This window comes from Vipera berus (assembly GCF_964194415.1).
Source record: "Vipera berus genome assembly, chromosome: 2".
In the NCBI taxonomy this organism is placed as follows: Eukaryota; Metazoa; Chordata; class Lepidosauria; order Squamata; family Viperidae; genus Vipera; species Vipera berus.
In genome coordinates this window covers 278005480-278026777 of record NC_138203.1, presented here as the reverse complement: position 1 = coordinate 278026777, position 21298 = coordinate 278005480, and the positions used below count along the sequence as shown (strand labels likewise).

The following is a 21298-nucleotide window of genomic DNA, read 5'->3' as shown; positions in this document are numbered from 1 at the left end:
AGCATTCACCGCTTCTGGAGGCTGGTTGTTCCACTGTTCCAACCCCCTGCTCAGGGAGGAAACCCTATACCAGGAGTCTTCAAACTTGGCCCTTTTATGACTTGTGGACTTCAACTCCCAGAATTCCTCAGCCAGGCATGCTGGCTGAGGAATTCTGGGAGTCGAAGTCCACAAGTCATAAAAGGGCCGGGTTTGAAGACCCCTGCCCTATACCATTTCAGGCAAATGGCTGTCCAGTCTCTTCTTTCCAGTGTTGGAGCATTCACAGCTTCTGGAGGCAGGTTGTTCCACTGGTTAATTGTTCTAACTGTCAGGAAGTTTCTCCTTAGTTCTAGGTTGTTTCTCTCCTTGATTAGTTTCCATCCGTTGCTTCTTGTCCTGCCTTTGGGCGCTTTGGAGAATAGCTTGACTCCCTCTTCTTTGTGGCAGCCCCTGAGATACTGGAAGACTGCTATCCTGTCACCCCACACCCTTCTCTTCGTTAAACTAGACACACCCAATTCCAGCAGCCGTTCCTTATCTGTTTTAGTCTCCAGTCCGCTAATCATCTCTCTTGCTCTTCTCGGCACTCTTTCTAGAGAGTCTCGACATCTTTTTCTTCTGCTTTGGCTATCTAGGGCTTTGTGTGGTCAGTAAGTCTTGTGATGGGGGGGGGGGTGTCATGTAAGATGAGGCTCCAGTGATGGGTCAGGTGTGGGTCAGATCAGGTGAGGGTCCTGTGATGAAGCCCTTAGAACAGACATGCCAAACACAAGGCCCGGGGGCCAGATGCGGCCCGCGAAGTGGTTTCATGTGGCCCGCCAAGCCATCCTGGAAACAGTGAGGGAACGGCCTCCACTGCCTTGGCCCTGGCCCAGAGACCCTCCTTCTGCCAGAGACCCTCAGATCTGTCCCACTCCTGCCCAGGCCCCCATAGGCACCCTTGATGCCAACGATGTAGAGCTGGCCACGCCAACCCAGTAGGCCATACGCACTCTAGCCACGCCCACCCAGTAGGCCACGCCCACCCTGGCCATACCTATCCGGCCCCCTGAGGGCAACCGCAATGCTGATGCGGCCCTCAATGAAATTGAGTTTGACACCCCTGCCTTAGAAGCTGAAGAACGCCAACACTGACCAGCTCGGAGGACGAACCTCCACCCTCATCCTCCACCCGAGCTACAGATATCCGCCACTATCGCATAATTAACCTGGTTCCAGCATTATCATGGGACTGGCTGTCTCGTAGTTTTGGCTCCCTAGGGGTTTAAAATCAGCAGAAGAGCCTTCCCCAACTTGGAGACCCCCTCCTCCCACCTTCCGTACAGGCTGGATGGGAAGCAGAAGCGGCAGCTTTACGACTGGAGGACTTCCGACTCCCAGAATTGCGCTGGCTGAGGAATTCAAGGGAGTCGAAGTCCACGGGGTCGTAAAGCTGCCGAGGTCGGAGAGCGCCGATGTAAATTCCTCACCTGCCAGTCGCAGGTCCTGGGGGCGGGGCGGTGACCCGTCAGGAAGTCCTCTGCCAACGCTACCATCTCGACGCAGTCCTTTGGCCCGCATTCCCGCACCCAGTTCTGGACCTCGGCGGGCAGCATGCCCAGCAGCTGCTCTTGGATGATCATCTCTAGGATCTGCTCCTTGGTGTGCTTCTCGGGCTTCAACCACTGGCGGCAAAGGTCCTGGAGCTGGCCGTAGACCCGGCGAGGCCCTTCTAACTCCTGGTAGCAGCACTGCCGGAAATGCTGGCGTTTCATTTCCAGGCGGAGCGCGTCCACCCGCAGGATGGCGGCCTTCACCTTCCCGTAATCGCCCCTGTCCCGGGGGTCCAGCCTGCAGAAGGATTGCTCCATTCCTCCCCGCAAGGCTGGCAGCAGCTGGCGCACCCATTCTTCCGGGGGCCACTGGCAGGCTTCGGCCACTTGCTCGAAGGCCGTCAGAAAGGCCCGGGTGTCGTCCCAGGGCACGGTATCGGTTAGCTGGAGGCTTCCCCAGCCCGTGTGAGCCGGGGGCTGCAGGGTGTTCAGGAATTCTTGCCACTGGGCTTCCCACTGCTGGGGCAAGCCCACTTCCGGCTGTTGATTCAGCTGCCGGGGCATCCCTTTAAAATACATCACCTGGACAATGCGCGGGACTTTGCCTGAGCCTTCCAAGCCCTTTTCCATGTTTCGTGCCTCGCTCTGAAATGGGAGAGGCACCCCAGGCGACTCCTGTGCCCTTTTGCGGGTCTTTCGGAAGTTTTCGGGGTTTGGGTTTTCGTTTTTCTCTTTCTCCTTCAAAAAAAAAAAAAAAAATCCCCGTAAAGGGAAAAAGGGAGGTGAGGAGGAGTTTCTGGAAGACAAAAAAACAAAGACAGCCTGTCAACATGAGTTTTGTTTTGTTTTTTTTTTTAAAAAAAAAAGACTTCTAAAAAAGATTTTTTGTAAAAACTTGGAGAGGGGGGGGAAGTAAAAAGAAACGTTTTGAGAGAAACACACCCGTATAACCTGACTCCCGTTTTCTCAAATCAGTTTAACACGTAGCAATTTTGAGGTCTAGTTTGTGTGGGAACTGGGATAACCGCAGGGTGGGGAGAAATGGTAAGGGTGCCTAAAATTCAGAAGACTTTTTGTCAGACCCCCTCCAATGCATTTGCCTACATGTTACTGCTTTGCCTAGGTCCGCGGTGGCGAACCTATGGCACCCGTGCCACAGGTGGCACGCAGAGGGCACGCGCACTCTCTGTGGGCACGCGCACGGTCACCCCAGTCCTAGGGCAGGGGTTGGCAACCGGAAAAAGCAAAAGAGCCACTCGGAACCGGTTCCATCACACACACAAAAAAGTGGGAGCCTCAAAAAGTGCGCGCACGCGTGCGTCCACGCACGCGCATGCGCAAAAAACAAAATGTTTTGTGCATGTGCAAAACGGGAGGCACCTGAGCGGCGACGGGTCTCCCTGGAGACGGGCGCTGGGTTGCGGCGCCGCCTTCAGCCTGGGTGCTGCCGGAGCCACCCCCCAGGACCTCCAAACCGCCGCCCGTTCAGAGAGGTGCACATGCAGCTCTCCAAACCTTTGGAGAAGTGCGCGCGCACCTCCACCCAAATGGGCGGCGGCGCCAACCGTTTGCAGACGTGCTGCTGCCGGTTTGGAAAGCTGCCGTGGCCCGTTTGCAAAGCTACCGCCTTCAGAGGAAGGTGGCAACTTGCAAACGGGCCGCGGCAGCTTTCCAAAAGGGCAGCGCCACCGCCCGTTCCAAGAGGTGCGCGTGCAGCTCTCCAAACCTTTGGAGAGGTGCGCGCGCACCACTGCCTGTTTGGAGAGGTGCGCGCGCACCGGGCGACTGGGAGCCGCAGGAGACGGCTTAAAGAGCCGCATGCGGCTCCGGAGCCGCGGGTTGCCGACCTGTGTCCTAGGGCTTCAGCTGGGTTTTATAAAACCTTTTCGCTTTAGGCCTCCGCCGCCGTGTGCAAAAACAAACAAAGAAAAAAAAAGGTTCAATCAATCAATTTCAACTTCTCGCAGGGGAAAAAAAAAAGATCTCGCAAAGTTGGAATTGACCGATTGAACTTGTTTAGTCCCACCCAGTCTGCCGTTACCACCGCAGCCACGCCCACCCAATGGGCCACACCCACCCAGCACCCTACAAGTAGGTTTGGGGTTGCAGTTTGGGCACGCGGTCTCTCAAAGTTTTGCCATCACTGGCCTAGGTATTCTTTTTGGGGGTCTGCCGTTCTGGTGGGAGGGGGCCTGCTTGCTTGGGGAATGTATTTGCCTGGCTCTTTGAAATGCCCACCCTTCGTGAGAAAGGAACGTGGCCTGAAAACAGCTGCCTTGTCTCCAGACAACAGATTTGGTTCCGACAGATGAAGCTCTCCAAAGAACTTCGAGGCATTGTTTACCTTAAAGAATCTTTATTCGAGTAGCCTGGCATCGGCACATACATGGTTGAAGCCAAAATCTGAATTCCCCTCCCTTGGGCACATAATATCAAAGCACAATTCCCTCCTCCAATTAACAGTCATATATCACATTCTCCAATTAGTTTGAAACGTAAGCTTTCCCTCCTGTTCTCCAACCCACCATTTCATAATAATAATAATAATAATAATAATAATAATAATAATAATAATAATAATAATAATAATAATAAGAAGAAGAAGAAGAAGAAGAAGAAGAAGAAGAAGTAGTAGTAGTAGTAGTAGTTGGAAGGGACCTTGGAAGTCCAACCCCCTGCTCAGGCAGGAAACCCTATACCATTTCCCCCAAATTTCCCAGCTGCCCCCGACCTGCGCTCGTTTCGCCGGGACCTGAAAACCGGGCTTTTCGTTCTATCTGGCCTGGACTGAGGGGGTTTTTAGTTTTAAGTTTTAACATTGTTTTATTGTTGGGCTATTATTAATTTAATTCTTTTTAATTCTAATTTTACCTTAATTTATATTGTCTTTTAAATATTGCCCTGTAAACCGCCCTGAGTCCTTCGGGAATAGGGCGCTATAGAAAACTAATAAAATAAAATAAATAAATAAATAAATAAATTTCGGACAAATGGCTGTCCAGTCTCTTCTTTAAAACTTCCAGTGTTGGAGCATTCACCGCTTCTGGAGGCAGGTTGTTCCACTGGTTAATTGTTCTAACTGTCAGGAAGTTTCTCCTTAGTTCTAGGTTGCTTCTCTCCTTGACTAGTTTTCATCCGTTGCTTCTTGTCCTGCCTTCAGGCGCTTTGGAGAATAGCTTATCATCTCTTATTTCAAAAGCTCCCAAATTCACACACTCTTACCACATTGTTATGTCTAACCAGTGCTTTTTTTGTAAAAGAAAAAGGTGCCGGAACTCACACGTCATACAAACCCGCCTTGCCTACCCTACAAGGTTCCATCCAAAAAAAGTGCCGGAACTCCGTTCTGAGCATTCTATGAGAAAAAAAGCCCTGTGTCTAACTAACTCCCATCACATTCCTCCTCCTCCTCCCTATCATCTAATTCTAAAGAGTAAAGCCTAGGGAAGAAAAAGGCCGCATCTCCCTCTGTTGTCATAGCAAGAACATCTGACGTTTAGCAGCGTTGACGTGAGGCTGGGACCGTTGGGAAATGAAACCGAGAGGGACCTTGAGATGGGCGCTAAATCACTCGGTTCTCAAAACAACCTAGTACCTATGGATTGGCTGGAATTCAAACAGACGGTTGGACGCTGGGGGAGCGGGGAGGAGACCTGAAGGAGCCTTTTGATGTAACATTTCGCGTGAAATCTTCAGAGCTTGTTGCTTTGCTCTAGTGTAGGGGTCTTCAAACTTGGCCCTTTTATGACTTGTGGACTTCAACTCCCAGAATTCCTCAGCCAGCATGCCTGGCTTTGGAATTCTGGGAGTTGAAGTCCATGGGTCATAAAAGAGCCAAGTTTGAAGACCCCTGCTCTAGTGTACTGCTATCACTAACTCTCAATAAAAGTTCCTTTTGAAACAATGCCTGTTTCAAGAGTTCTGCTTTCTTGGGAGACCTAGTTGAGGCAGGCCCTTACAACTTTTACAACTCCCCTTTGTGTGTGTTTGTGTGTGTGTGTGTGGGGGGGGTTTCCCAGCAGACACACCCCTTTTAAAACTACGCCATAGGTCTGCCGTCCGTCTGCCACCCTTTCCAAACAAGCTCTCATTTTTGAAAGAAGCGTCAAATAAAATGAATTACAGGGCTGGACCTGACCGTAGGGCTGTACGCTCCCAACCCCTTCCTCTCATCCTTCCTTCCTCCCACAAGTTGTCGGTAACGACCGGCAACCTTCCCTTGCTAACATTTGCTTTACACTGCGCGTGGGCCTTTCTCTAGTGTCGGATTAGGAGTGTTGTCGCGTTTGATTTGCATTTGTTTCCCTAAGTCTGCAAAAATTTCAGAATTTCTGCAGCTCAGAACTGGTTGCCAACGCTGCGACAAACCGAACTGAAGCCATTTTCATTTTGTCTCCGTTGCCACTTTTTAGTTGAGGAGGAGGAGGAGGGAGGGGAGAATTTCCCAGCTAGCCAAAACAATTCAAAGGTATGGGAACCAAGGTCATTGCTGATAACATTTGGGCGGGCTGAAGCAGCTGGGAGGAGTGCCGGAGTTTTCTAATTGGTGAACATGATTTATGACAGCAGTTTGGTGGGGCGGGAAATGCAACTTGCAACTTTGTAACCTAGGGGAGGGGAATTTAGCCTTGGGTTCACTTTTGTACCTGCCCGATATCTTGTTTCCAAAATAAAATGTTCTCTTAAGGAAAAAAAAAATCCTTGCCTTGAAGTTCCTTTTAAATGGTTTCATCTATCGGAACCGTGAGACTGGTACCTTCTCTGTTCTGATGCTTCCCCCCAACAATCTCAGTGGCAGAAATACATGTAAATTTCCAGCCTTTTTCATAGTAATGGTTCAGTGTGTGGGGGAAGTCAGCTCCCCAGAGAAGGAAATATTAAAAAGGGCAGAAAAATATAGTTCCTAAAAAGATATTGAAGAACCAGAAAAGCATGCCCAGTTGGCTTAATAGCCCTAGCTCTCCCTCCACCAAGCTCTGTACAAATGCAGATGTAGGAGGCTAGAAGCTTAGGAAGACAAAAGACCTAAAATCTACATACATACTAGGATTAACCCACCACCACCAAGAATACCAGGAAGGAACACCCAGACTCAGGTCAGAATAGGTGACACAGGAAATACAAAGCCTGACACAGGAAATAACTCCAAACAAAAAGGCTCCAAGGGGTATAAAAACCCGCTCCCTACATGTGCTCCCCCTTCATGGATTACTGCCTTGTCGTGGCGAAGGGGTTTGCGTAATTCAATGAAGCTATGAGCTATGCCGTGCAGGGCCACCCAAGACGGAAAGGTCATAGCCGAGAGTTCTGACAAAACGTGATCCACTGGAGAAGGAAATGGCAACCCACTCCAGTATCTTTGCCATAAGAACCCTATGGAGAGTACCAAAAGGCAAAACGATATGACGCTGGAAGATGAGCCCCTCAGGTCGGAAGGCGTCCAATATGCTACTGGGGAAGAGCAGAGGGCTAGTACTAGTAGCGCCAGAAAGAATGAAGTGACTGGGGCAAAGCCGAAAGGACGCTCAGCTGTGGATGTATCTGGTGGTGAAAGGAAAGTCCGATGCTGTAAAGATTTTTTCTCCATAGGAACCTGGAATGTAAGATCCATGAATCAAGGAAAGCTGGACGTGGTCAAACAAGAGATGACAAGACTGAACATCGACATCTTAGGTATCAGCAAACTAAAATGGACAGGAATGGGTGAATTTAATTCAGATGACCATCAGGTATATTACTGCGGGCAAGAATCCCTCAGAAGAAATGGAGTAGCCTTCATAGTCAATAAAAGAATAGGAAAAGCAATACTGGGATACAAGCCACAAAATGACAGAAGGATCTCAGTTCCAATCCAACCATTTTATATCAGAGTAGTCCAAGTCTATGCCCCAACCACCGGTGCTGAAGAGGATGAAATTGACTGGTTCTATGAAGCCCTACAGCACCTTATAGAACTAACACCAAAAAATGATGTCCTTATCATCATGGGGGATTGGAATGCTAAAGTAGGAAGCCAAAAGATAACCGGAAAAACAGGCAAGTTTGGCCTTGCAGTACAAAATGAAGCAGGGCACAGGCTGATAGAATTTTGTCAAGAGAATACGATGGTCATAGCAAACACTCTTTTCCAACAACCCAAGAGACGGCTCTACACGTGGACATCACCAGACGGTCAACACAGAAATCAGATTGACTATATGCTCTGCAGCCAAAGATGGAGAAGCTCTATACCAGGGGTCGGCAACCTAAAAAAGGAAAAGAACCACCGGGAACCGGTTCCATCACAAATTAAAAAAAGTGGGAGCCGCGTGCGTGTGTCCATGCACGCGCATGCGCAAAAAATTTCGCATGCGCGGACGCACGTGGTTGCCATTTTTTTTAAAGTGAGATGGAACCGGTTCCCGGTTGCCCGACGGTGACGGCCCGTCTGCAAAGCTGCCGCTTTCGGCGGCTTTGCAGACGGGCCGCGGCAGCTTCCTCAAAGAGCAGCGCTGCTGCCCGTTCGCGCAGACGTACGCGCGCACCTCTCCAAAGGTTTGGGGAGGTGCGCGCGCACCTCCGGTCGTTCGGAGAGGTGCGCGCGCACCTCTCGGAATGGGCAGGGGCACCGCTCTTCGAGAAAGCTGCCGCGGCCCGTCTGCAAAGCTGCCGCTTTCGGCAGGTTTGTAGACGGGCCGCGGCAGCTTCCTCGAAGAGCGGCGCCGCTGCCCCTTTGCGCGGAGGTACACGCGCACCTCTCGAAAGGTTTGGGGAGGTGCGCGCGCACCTCCGCCCATTCGGGGAGGTGCGCACGCACCTCTCCAAATGGGCGGTGCCACTCTCCATTTGGAGAGGTGCGTGTGCACCACTGCCTGTTCGAAGAGGTGCGCGCGCACCGGGCGGCTGGGAGACGGCTCAAAGAGCCGCATGCGGCTCCGGAGCCGCGGGTTGCCGACCCGTGCTCTATACAGTCAGTAAAAACAAGACCAGGAGCTGAATGTGGCTCAGACCATGAGCTTCTCATTGCAAAGTTTAGGCTTAAACTGAAGAAAGTAGGGAAAAGCACTAGGCCACTCAGGTATGAATTAAATCATATCCCTATTGAATATACAGTAGAGGTGACAAATAAGGTAAAGGTAAAGGTTCCCCCGCACATGCGTGCTAGTCGTTTCCGACTCTAGGGGCCGGTGCTCATCTCCGTTTCAAAGCCGAAGAGCCAGCGCTTGTCCGAGGACGTCTCCGTGGTCATGTGGCCGGCATGACTAGACGCCAAAGGCGCACGGAACGCTGTTACCTTCCCACCGGAGCGGTCCCTATTTTTCTACTTGCATTTTTACCTGCTTTTGAACTGCTAGATTGGCAGAAGCTGGGACGAATAACAGTTGCTCACTCTGCTACACGGCACTTGGGATTCGACCCGCCAAACTGCCGACCTTCTGATCGACAAGCTCAGCGTCCTCACCCACTGAGGTGACAAATAGATTTAAGGAATTAGATCTGATAGACAGTGTGCCTGAAGAACTATGCACAGAGGTTTGCAACAGTGCACAACAGGTAGCAACCAAAACCATCCCAAAGAAAAAGAAATGAAAGAAAGCAAAATGGCTCTCTGAGGAAGCTTTGCAAATAGCTGAGGAAAGGAGGGAAGCGAAAGGCAAGGGAGAAAAAGAAAGATACGCCCAATTGAATGCAGAATTCCAGAGAATAGCTAGAAGAGATAAGAACTATGGTGCTGGAGAAGACTCCTGCGAGTCCCTTGGACTGCAAGACGATCAAACCGGTCAGTCCTAGAGGAGATCAACCCTGACTGCTCTTTAGAAGGGCAGATCCTGAAGCTAAAACTAAAACCAGCTGCCAGTGGAGCTTAGGACTGCCCCCGACCTCCGTTCATTCCGCCAAGACCTGAAGACCTGGCTCTTCGAGCTCTCTCGCCCAGGCTGAGAATTTTAATTTTAGTTTTAATTTTAATTTTAACTGGGGTTTTACTTATTCAGGGACGAATATAATTTTTTAATTTGTTTTTAACTTTTGTATTTTTGTTTTTAATCACCCTGTAAACCGCCCTGAGTCCTTCGGGAAAGGGCGGTATATAAATGTAATAAAATAAAATAAATAAATAAATAAATACTTTGGCCACCTAATGAGAAGGAAGGACTCACTGGAGAAGAGCCTAATGCTGGGAAAGATCGAGGGCAATAGAAGAAGGGGACGACAGAGAATGAGGTGGCTGGATGGAGTCACTGAAGCAGTAGGCGTGAGCTTAAATGGACTCCAGAAGATGGTAGAGGACAGGAAGGCCTGGAGGAACGTTGTCCATAGGGTCGCGATGGGTCGGACACGACTTCGCAGCTAACAACAACAAATAGATAGGTATACAGATACACACACACACACACACACACACACACACACATATATATATGGATATATAGAGATATAATTCAAAACTCAACCACATTTGTTCAAGTTTGAAATATTCCATGTATGTATGTGTTTATGTGCATATATGTATTTGTGTGTGTGTGTGTAGGTCTTGGCGTATTCGGGTCTTTTCCCGTGTAAGATTGAGAGTGAAAAGACCCGAATATGCCAAGACCTACATACCTATACCCGTGAAAATCTATGAAAACACACACACACACACACACACACACACACACACACACACACACACATTTCCATCATTGCTCTGAAGAAGTTTCTTGAATGAGAAGCAAAACATCCTCAAGGAAAAAATAAAGTTGGGTTGCCTTTTGAAAAAGCACTCTTGGGATAAATTTGATACATAAAACAGGGGTGTCAAACTCAATTTCATTGAGGGCCGCATCAGCATTGCAGTTGCCCTCAGGGGGCCGGGTGGGTATGACCTGGGTGGGCGTGGCCTACTGGGTGGGTGTGGCTAGAGTGCGTATAGCCTACTGGGTGGGCGTGGCCAGCTCTACATCGTTCGCATCAAGGCTGCCTATGGGGGCCTGGGCAGGAGTGGGAGAGATCTGAGGGTCTCTGGCAGAAGGAGGGTCTCTGGGCCAGGGCCAAGGCATCGGGGGCCATTCCCTCACTGTTTCCAGGATGGCTTCGCGGGCCACATGAAACCACTTCGCGGGCCGGATCTGGCCCCCGGGCCTTGTGTTTGACATGTCTGAAATAGAGCTATCAAAGACTTTCACCCTCTTATTAAATAAATCAACAATGCAGTCAACCTTGACCAAATGGCTGGTCTAACCAGTTCCTCAACCGGAGCTTAAAGGTTTTGAAGGATTCGCTTTTATATGCAGCAGTTAAAACTTTTTGCTCTTGACCCTTTCGTGCTTTTAAAAACCATCAAGGACCCCCAAAGGGCTTCGGTTTGTATGGGTGACCTCGTGGGATATTTACCAAATGAAACAACTAAAACTGATACATTCAGCTTCACTACTTTTACGTGGGATTTTAATGCTAATATTTTTCAACGTAGATGGGTTTTATGGCACTCAGAGGATCTCGGGGACCTCCAGGAGTCTTAAGTGCACGCTTTGAGAAATACAGGTAGTCCTCGACTTACGACCACAACTGAACTCACTCTGTGAGCGAGAGACATTTGTTCAGTGATTTTTTGCCCCATTTTATGACCTTTCTTCCCGCAGTTAAGTGAATCGCTGCAGTGGTTAAATTAATAATATGGCTTCCCCCGACTTTGCTAGTTAGGAGGTCGCAAAGGGGGAACCACATGACCCCGGGACACTGCGACTGTCAGTTGCCAAGCATTTGAGTTTGGATCACGTGACTAGAGGGATGGTACAAGGGTCATAAGTGTGAAAAATGGTCATAAGTCTTTTTTTTCAGTGCCGTTGTAACTTGGAAAGATCACCACACCCACAGTGGTAAACCAAGGACTACCCGTACTAATAAACAGGGCAGAAACCCACATTTTCTACAGGTAGTCCTCGACTTACAACCGTTTGCTTTCAGTGACCATTTGAAGTTACAAGGGCCCTGAAAAAAGGGATTTGCCACCAGTTTCCACTCTTAACGACCCTTTCGGTCTCCCCACGGTCCTGTGATTTACATTCGGATGCTTGACAACTGACTCACATTTACGACGGTCGCAGTGTCCCGGGGGTGGTGGTGGTGGTCATGTGAGCCCCTTTTGCCACCTTCTGACCATGGGGAAGCCAGATCCACTTAACAACCGTGTATGTGTGTGTATCCTCAATGGAACTGCATCTACATGGAAGGAAGTGTGTAGTGGGGTGCCCCAGGGCTCTGTTCTGGGCCCAGTGCTCTTCAACATCTTCATCAACGATTTGGATGAGGGGATAGATGGGGAACTCATCAAATTTGCAGATGACACCAAGCTGGCAGGAATAGTCAATACTCCAGAAGATCGGCTTAAGATACAAGAGGATCTGGACAGACTCGAACACTGGGTGCTATCTAACAAAATGAAATTCAATGGTGAAAAAAGTAAGGTTCTACATTTAGGCAGGAAAAATCAAATGCACAGGTATAGTATAGGTGGTACCTTGCTCAATAGTAGTAACTGTGAGAGAGATCTTGGAGTCCTAGTGGACAATCACTTCAATATGAGCCAGCAGTGTGCTGCAGCTGCCAAAAAAGCCAACACAGTGCTAGGCTGCATTAACAGAGGGATAGAATCAAGATCAAGTGAAGTACTAATACCACTTTACAATGCTTTGGTAAGGCCACACCTGGAATACTGCATCCAGTTTTGGTCACCATGATGTAAAAAAGATGTCGAGACTCTAGAAAGAGTACAGAGAAGAGCAACAAAGATGATTGGGGGACTGGAGGCTAAAACATATAGGGAACGGTTGCTGGAATTGGGTATGTGTAGTTTAACGAAGAGAAGGGTGAGGGGTGACATGATAGCAGTCTTCCAATATCTCAGGGGCTGCCACAAAGAAGAGGGAGTCAAGCTATTCTCCAAAGCACCTGAAAGCAGGACAAGAAGCAACGGATGGAAACTAGTCAAGGAGAGAAGCAACCTAGAACTAAGGAGAAACTTCCTGACAGTTAGAACAATTAACCAGTGGAACAACCTGCCTCCAGAGGTGGTGAATGCTCCAACACTGGAGGTTTTTAAGAAGAGACTGGCCAGCCATTTGTCTGAAATGGTATAGGGTTTCCTGCCTGAGCAGGGGGTTGGACTAGATGACCTCCAAGGTCCCTTCCAACTTTATTATTATTGTTGTTGTTGTTATTAATGAAGAGAAGAGTGAGGGGTGACATGATAACAGAGTTCCAGTATCTCAGGGGCTGCCACAAAGAAGAGGGAGTCAAGCTATTCTCCAAAGCACCTGAAAGCAGGACAAGAAGCAACGGATGGAAACTAGTCAAGGAGAGAAGCAACCTAGAACTAAGGAGAAACTTCCTGACAGTTAGAACAATTAACCAGTGGAACCACCTGCCTCCAGAGGTGGTGAATGCTCCAACACTGGAAGTTTTTAAGAAGAGACCGGACAGCCATTTGCCTGAAATGGTATAGGGCAGGGGTCTTCAAACTTGGCCCTTTTATGACTTGTGGACTTCAACTCCCAGAATTCTTCAGCCAGCGTGCCTGGCTGAGGAATTCTGGGAGTTGAAGTCCACAAGTCATAAAAGGGCCAAGTTTGAAGACTCCTGGTATAGGGTTTCCTCCCTGAGCAGGGGGTTGGACTAGATGACCTCCAAGGTCCCTTCCAACTTATTATTATTGTTACTGTTATGATTCATTTTACAACAACAAGCGACCCACTTAACCCCCGTGGCAAGAACAGGTCGTAAAACGGGGCAAACCTCACTTGGGCAAGGTCTCGCTTAAGCAACAGAAAGGTCGGGCTGGACGGTGGTCGTAAGTGGAGGACGGCCCTGTAGGGCGAAATAAAGCCACGTAGGGCCGCTTCTCTCCCACACACGGCCCTTCCCTTCCTCCTCCTAATTTTTAACCTCTTTCCCCAAGACAGAAACCAGCAAGGCCGGGGAGGGAAACGAATCCCCTTCCGAACGGGAGCTCAAGCCTCCTTCTAGAAAACGAGGCGGCCTAATAAAGCACGTTTTTCGGCCTGATGGCGCCCCGCTTTCCCCCTTTCCCGGCTTCAAAATGGCTGAAAAAGACGCATTTTTTTTTCCCGCCGGGCAGAAGGGATGTCCCCGGCCTTGGGGGGGAAAAAACGGCGGCGGCGGCGGCGTAAACCTTAAAAATAAAAATAATTTAAAAAAAAATAAAAAGCAAAGGCGCGACTCATCCTAGAGCGGGAAACACCCCGCCGGCCCCCACCAGCCCCGCAGCCCGCCGAAAGAAGCGGGGGAAGGAGGGAGAAAAGGCCGTTCTCACCTTCGCTTTCCTCAAAGCTGCGCCCGGCGGCGGCGAGGAGGAGGAGGAAGGCGCTCCCCGGCCTGGTCGCCCCCCCGAGCCGCAGAGCCCACGCGCCTCTCTTCCGGCAACGGACACATCCAATTCACCAGGCGACGTCCATTAGGCCCGCACCGACCTTTCTCTCCCTCTCGCTCGCTCTCGCTCTCTCGTCGCTTCCTTTTCCCAGAGCATGCCGGGAAGTGTAGTTTAAAACAGCGGCCCCACCTACGGGAAGGCGGGAGGGACTCGTGAGGCCAGCGCCTGGGGAGGACTGACGTGGCACCACTGAAATGACGGCGGTGGCGGCGGCCATAATCGTATTCGCCCTAAGAGAAATTGAGGGACGACGACCATTGTACTGTGGGATAGCGCAGTACAGTGTTTCTCAGCCTTAGCCACTTGGAAGAGGTGCGCGGACATCAGCTCCCATAATTCCCCAGCCGCCAATGCTGGCTAGGGGATTCTGGGAGTTGAAGTCCGCACAGCTTTGCTGGGTGGGGAATGCTGGGAGTTGAAGTCTGCACGTCTTCAAGTGACCGAAGTTGAGAAACACTGGTATAGCAGCGTAGCAATAATAATAATGATAATGATGATAATATCCATTCAGTCATACCTAACAATAAAAGTACATACGGTATAGGACACTGTTTCTCAACCTTAGCCACTTGGAAGAGGTGCGCGGACATCAGCTCCCATAATTCCCCAGCCGCCAATGCTGGCTAGGGAATTCTGGGAGTTGAAGTCCGCACAGCTTTGCTGGGTGGGGAATGCTGGGAGTTGAAGTCTGCACGTCTTCAAGTGACCGACGTTGAGAAACACTGGTATAGCAGCGTAGCAATAATAATAATGATAATGATGATAATATCCATTCAGTCATACCTAACAATAAAAGTACATACGGTATAGGACACTGTTTCTCAACCTTAGCCACTTGGAAGAGGTGCGCGGACATCAGCTCCCATAATTCCCCAGCCGCCAATGCTGGCTAGGGAATTCTGGGAGTTGAAGTCCGCACAGCTTTGCTGGGTGGGGAATGCTGGGAGTTGAAGTCTGCACGTCTTCAAGTGACCGAAGTTGAGAAACACTGGTATAGCAGCGTAGCAATAATAATAATGATAATGATGATAATATCCATTCAGTCATACCTAACAATAAAAGTACATACGGTATAGGACACTGTTTCTCAACCTTAGCCACTTGGAAGAGGTGCGCGGACATCAGCTCCCATATTCCCCAGCTGCCAATGCTGGCTAGGGAATTCTGGGAGTTGAAGTCCGCACAGCTTTGCTGGGTGGGGAATGCTGGGAGTTGAAGTCTGCACATCTTCAAGTGACCGAAGTTGAGAAACACTGGTATAGCAGTGTAGCAATAATAATAATGATGATGATGATGATGATATCCATTCAATCATACCTAACAATAAAAGTACATACGGTATAGGACAATACATTGTAAATTATTATAGCATGTATTAAAATATTACAAGTATAACAATAAAAGTAGATATATCAAACAAGGGTACGTATATAAATATAGTAGATACAGTGTATGATAATTTTATCCAGTGCTTTTTTTGTAAAAGAAAAAGGTGCTGGAACTCACACATATCATACAAACCCGCCTTGCCTACCCTACAAGGTTCCATCCAAAAAAGGTGCCAGAACTCCGTTCTGAGCGTTCTATGACAAAAAAAGCCCTGATTTTATCAAATTTATGGCCACTCATCTTGCAATTAAAAAAATATTGTTATATATTATACCATATATTACAACAATAGATTTGTTTATTTTTATCCCAGCTTTAGTATATGTATAACTCAAGGCGGCAGACATACCTAATACTCACTCCTCTTCTTTTCCCACAACAACAATCCTCTGATGTGGGTTTGGCTGGCTGAGGAATTCTGGGAGTTGAAGTCCTCAAGCCTTAAAGCTGCCAAGGCAGGAGACCCCTATGTTAAAAGGACTGAAGGAAGCTCAGAAGTGATGAGACCAATCTCACCTCAGAGTGGAAGGGAGAAATAATAATAATAATAATAATAATAATAATAATAATAATAATAATAATAATAATAATAATAACAACAACAACAACAACAACAACAACAACAACAATAATAATAATAACAACAACAACAATAATAATAATAATAAAATGATGATGTTGGAAGGGACTTGGAGGTCATCTAGTCCAACCCCCTGCTCAAGCAGGAAATCCTATACCATTTCAGACAAATGGCTGTCCAGTCTCTTCTTAAAAACTTCCAGTGTTGGAGCATTCACAGCTTCTGGAGGCAGGTTTGTTTCACTGATTAATTTTTCTAACTGTCAGGAAATTTCTCCTCAGTTCTAGGTTGCTCCTGTCATGGATTAGTTTGCTTCTTGTCCTGCCTTCGGGTGCTTTGGAGAATAGCTTGACTCCCTCTTCTTTGGGGCAAACCCTGAGATATTGGAACACTGCTATCATGTCCCCCCTTGTCCTTCTGTTCATTAAACAAAACATACCCAATTCCAGCAGCCATTCCTTATATGTTTTAGCCTCCAGTCCCCTAATCATCTTTGTTGCTCTTCTCTGTACTCTTTCTAGCGTCTCAACATCTTTTTTACATCGTGGTGACCAAAACTGGATGCAGTATTCCAAGTGTGGCCTTACCAAGGCATTGTAAAGTGGTATTAATACTTCACATGATTTTGATTCTATCCCTCTGTTAATGCAGCCTGGCACTGTGTTGGCTTTTTTGGCAGCTGCAGCACATGGCGGGCTCATAGTTAAGTGATTGTCCACTAGGACAATCCACAATGTGGGCACCACCACTGAAAAGGCCCCACTGCCGAGAGCCCATTAAATGTTTCTTCTCCAGGTTGTGCAGGGTAGTGTCCTCGAAAGACCTGGGGAAGATGGCCTCATGTGGCCAGCAGTTGCACTGCAGAACAAGGTGGGCACTCTTTGTCACCCGAGGGAGCAAGAAGATGGCTAAGGGGAGATGGGGTGGTAGAGTAGAGGCTTCAGAAAGCAGGATGATGAGGGCGACTGCAGCTGGGACTGGCCAGGGCAACTGTGGCTTTGCACCATGCTGCTGGACCAGGCTGAGTTTCTATGAAGATTTTCTGTGAAAGGCTAGGTTTCATGCTGCAAAGGGCTTCCCAAGAATAACAGACTTGGAAGGGACCTTGGAGATCTTCTAGTCCAACCCGCTGCTCAAGCAGGAGACCTTATACCACTTCGGACAAATGGCTGTTCAATTTCTTCTTAAAAGCCTCCAGGGATGGAGCACCTACCACTTCTGAAGGCAAAGCTTGATTTTTCTCACTGTTAGGAAATTTCTCCTTAATTCTAGGTTGCTTCTCTCCTTGATTAGTTTCCCTCCATTGTTTTTTGTCTTTGACCCCCCTCTTCTTTGTGGGACCCTCTCAATTCCTGGCAAATAGATGGGGAAGAAATGGAGGTAGTGACAGATTTTATTTCCCTGGGCTCCAAGATCACCGCAGATGGGGACTGTAGCCAAGAAATTAAAAGACGCTTGCTCCTCGGGAGGAAAGCCATGGCAAATCTAGACAGCACACTAAAAAGCAGAGACATCACCCTGTCAACAAAAGTGCGTATAGTCAAGGCTGTGGTCTTCCCAGTTGCAATGTATGGCTGTGAAATTTGGACCATAAGAAAGGCTGAGCGCCAAAGAATTAAGGCCTTTGAACTCTGGTGCTGGAGAAGACTCCTGCGAGTCCCTTGGACTGCAAGGCGATCAAACCGGTCAGTCCTAGAGGAGATCGACCCTGACTGCTCTTTAGAAGGCCAGATCCTGAAGCTAAAACTCAAATCCTTTGGCCACCTAATGAGAAGGAAGGACTCACTGGAGAAGAGCCTCATGCTGGGAAAGATCGAGGGCAAAAGAAGAAGGGGACGACAGAGAATGAGGTGGCTGGATGGAGTCACTGAAGCAGTAGGCGTGAGCTTAAATGGACTCCAGAAGATGATAGAGGACAGGAAGGCCTGGAGGAACGTTGTCCATGGGGTCGCAATGGGTCGGACACGACTTCGCAGCTAACAACAACAATATGCCTTTTATATATTATTTTAAAATCATTGGTGCCTTATTGTTCTAGCATATTCTAAGCATATTTTTCAGACTGGTGTCGTATCTACTGCACCGAGTCTGTCGGTATTATGAGGTAGACTATAAGTTTTTAAATGAAAAAGGGTGCCCCACAATATCCCCACTTTCTGCCTTGAGGACTGCTTGTGTGGCCCCCTTTTCAAAGAAGATTGTACAATTGGGGGGTCACACGATATGCTAAATCACTGAGAAATGATACAACGTCCTGCCCATTTTTAGGGGCATCCAATCCCCTTTCGTTTAAAAACAACAAACAAGCCACAAGGAAAGGGAAAATAAGCTCATGAATTTCACCTCCAGCTTCTCTTTAAAATGTTTTTCTTGTTCGAGGCAAATACGGTAAAAGGAAGGCACTTTGAAACAAGATGGGTGGCAAATAATAATAAATAAAGGAATAAATTACATATGCAGATATGGTCCACTCAGATTCTACAAAGGTATTAAAAACAGAGCAAGAACAACATAATAAAGACTGAAAAATACCATGGTTAATGCATTTACAAATAGCCAGGAGGATAAAATCAGATCTTAAGGAAGGAATAACATGAAAAAAAACCTCCCACCAAATTTGAACACAAATTTGTGCTAACACAAAACCAACATCACTTATTAGAGCATGTATAATATATACCTTTTGAAAGGGATGCGGTGGCTCAGTGGGTTAGGACGCTGAGCCTGTTGATCAGAAGGTCGGCAGTTTGGCGGGTCGAATCCCGAGTGCCGCGTAACAGAGTGAGCGCCTGTTACTCGTCCCAGCTTCTGCCCACCTAGCAGTTCGAAAGCACGTAAAAATGCAAGTAGAAAAATAGGGACCACTACGGTGGGAAGGTAACAGCGTTCCGTGCGCCTTTGGCATCCAGTCATGCCGGCCACATGACCACGGAGACATCCTCGGACAAGCGCTGGCTCTTCGGCTTTGAAATGGAGATGAGCACCAGCCCCTAGAGTTGGAAACGACTAGCACGCATGTGCGGGGGAACCTTTACCTTTACCTAATATATACCTTTATTTAGATACGATGCAGAGACAACACAAATTAAAAAGTGTATGATAAAATGGATGTAAAATTTTAAAAAAACAGAGCACAATGGTGAGAGGTATTAGTAGACTAAATCTATATGATTCACCACAAGTCACAGCTTAAGGGAAAATTGGTACAAAATGTTTTACGGATGGTATACCTCTCCATCAATAATATCTAAGATAGATAAATCATATATCAATAGATGTTAGAAGTGCCATGAAACAGAAAAAATATCATGGATATTTAAAAAAACAACAACACTGTTATATCTTCGGTTCTTTAGGCATTAAGCGAGAGGAAGTGTTGAAACAGCAAACAAGTTTATTAACTCAGAACAGAAGCAGCCCTAATTGCTGCTGCGCAGCTATTTATATGGTTAGCCTCTAGGTGACGACCAATAAGTTCAAAGTGACAGTTTCCCCGCCCAGAACCTAATTATCAGCCTAGAGAAAGCAAGTCTGGCTTTCAGTAACAGCAACCGTTACATAACACAGAAATCTAGGTCAGACATTAAGCAAGTGATTTAAAACAGTTATGGCCAATACATAACAAAGAAAGGTGTGCCTAGTACAATGCAGAAAACTTTGGAATTTAAATTTAAACTCCAAAGTTTTCTGCATTGTACTAGGTATGCCTTTCCAGTAACTTTTTTTTTAAAAAAATGTCCATGTTGTTTTTAATGTTTGATGGCACTTCTAAAATCTATTGATATATGATTTAAATTTAAATTTCACTATTTTTTTTCCACTAGAAATAATTTCAGGAAAAAAAATCAACACGAAACAGCACCATTTAATGCAGGAGTCTTCAAAGTTGGCGAGTTGAAGACTTGTGGACTTCAACTCCCAGAATTCCTCAGAATTCTGGGAGTTGAAGTCCACAAGTCTTCAACTCGCCAACTTTGAAGACCCCCGATTTAATGGGAATCATGGTTACAGCAGTGAGAATTAAATATGGCTTGGGAATAAGCGGCCAGTTGGGAGAAACCCCACTCCACAAGGCTTCCAGGCCTTAGGACCATCTGCTGTATCCTTCTGTGGAAAGTCAGCTCCCCAGAGAAGGAAATGTTAAAAGGGCAGAAGAAATATATATTTCCTCAAAGGATCTTGAAAAGGCAGGAAAGCATGCCCAGTTTTCTTAATAGCCCCAGGTCTCCCTCCCCCAAGCAGGGACCAGCTCTATAGAGATGCAGATGTAAATCCAGGGAGCTAGGAGATTAGGAAGACAAAGACCTAAAATCTACATATCCCAGCCCCAGGGAAGCAGGGCATGACCTTTGGACATAATAGGATTAACCATCACCATCAGAATACCAGAAAGACACACTCAGACTCAGGTCAAAAGTTCACGACACAGGAAATAGCCTCAAACAGGAGCAGGAAGCAGCTCCAAACAAAAGGCTCCAGAGGGTATAAAAACCCACTCCCTACATGTGTTCCGTCCCTTTTTTTTCTGCTAGACATCTTCCTGTCTGGTTCTCCTCTCCAATAAACTACAACCTTCTTCCCAAAGCAGTTGCCATGTTTATTCCCACCTTGGATGAACCACGATGAAGACCTTTCTTCCAACGCTTCCAATGCGGAGTTTTTTTAAACTCGGTTGAGGCTGTTTCTTGGCCCGAAAGACTTTCAAGTCTTTGTAATGTCCATCCGTGAAGTTTCTGGTGTCTTCTCATGGCGCTTCTCCAGTGAAAAGTTTTCCCACAAGTAGGGCACTGATGCAGTTCCTTCCCCCGGTGAATCTTCTGATGTTTCTTAAGCCTAGTAGCCAAAGCAAAGCTCTTCCCGCACTGGGAACACTTGTTCAATCTCATCTCCCCATGGCAGGTCCAAAGATGTTTCAACAAATAGTTCCCAATGGAAAAGCTTTGTCCGCATTCAGGGCAAGTGAAGGTCTTCTTCCTACTGTGAATACGTCCATGTTCAACAAACTTGTCTTTCTGACTAAAGGCCTTCCCGCACCGAAGGCAATTGTACAGCTTCTCCCCAGTGTGGGTTTTCTGGTGTCTCAAGAGTTGGAATTTGTCCTGGAAGATTTTCCCGCATATCTGACACTTGTAAAAAAAACTAGCCCTGGAAAGATGGTCTAATGGGTGGTAAATTGTGACTGGAGATGACTCGACCTTCCACGGTTGGAAGAGGAGACATCTGGGATCTTGGGAGGACTTCTAGCTTTTTTACCGGGTGGGGGTGGGAGCGGGGGCGGGAGGGAGGCAAGAGGATCACACTCTTGCATCTGTACCTCATCTGGAAAAGAATAATTGAACCGGGACATTTTTGGCCGCCTCTTCTGTCCCTCTCTTTTCATTTCAAGACTCTTCTTCCTTGCTGAGC

At 47.6% G+C, this 21298-nt stretch overlaps 1 protein-coding gene across 3 annotated transcripts in view; it reads right to left on the bottom strand.

Moving 5' to 3' along the window:
• The window catches only part of LOC308661157 (uncharacterized protein), a 55214-nt gene extending 41228 nt beyond the window's left edge, over positions 1-13986 (bottom strand). For all 3 annotated transcript variants that reach the window (XR_014024901.1, XM_081315966.1, XM_081315967.1), the window contains exons 1-2: positions 13807-13986; positions 1452-2310 (exon numbers count right to left, since the gene is read on the bottom strand). Coding sequence is in view for 2 of the 3 variants with exons in the window: in XM_081315966.1 (XP_081172092.1) it covers positions 1452-2144 (693 nt within the window). In the remaining variant the exon portion in view is untranslated. The remainder of the gene's footprint in view (positions 1-1451; positions 2311-13806) is intronic.
• Between the last annotated feature and the right edge of the window lie 7312 nt (positions 13987-21298).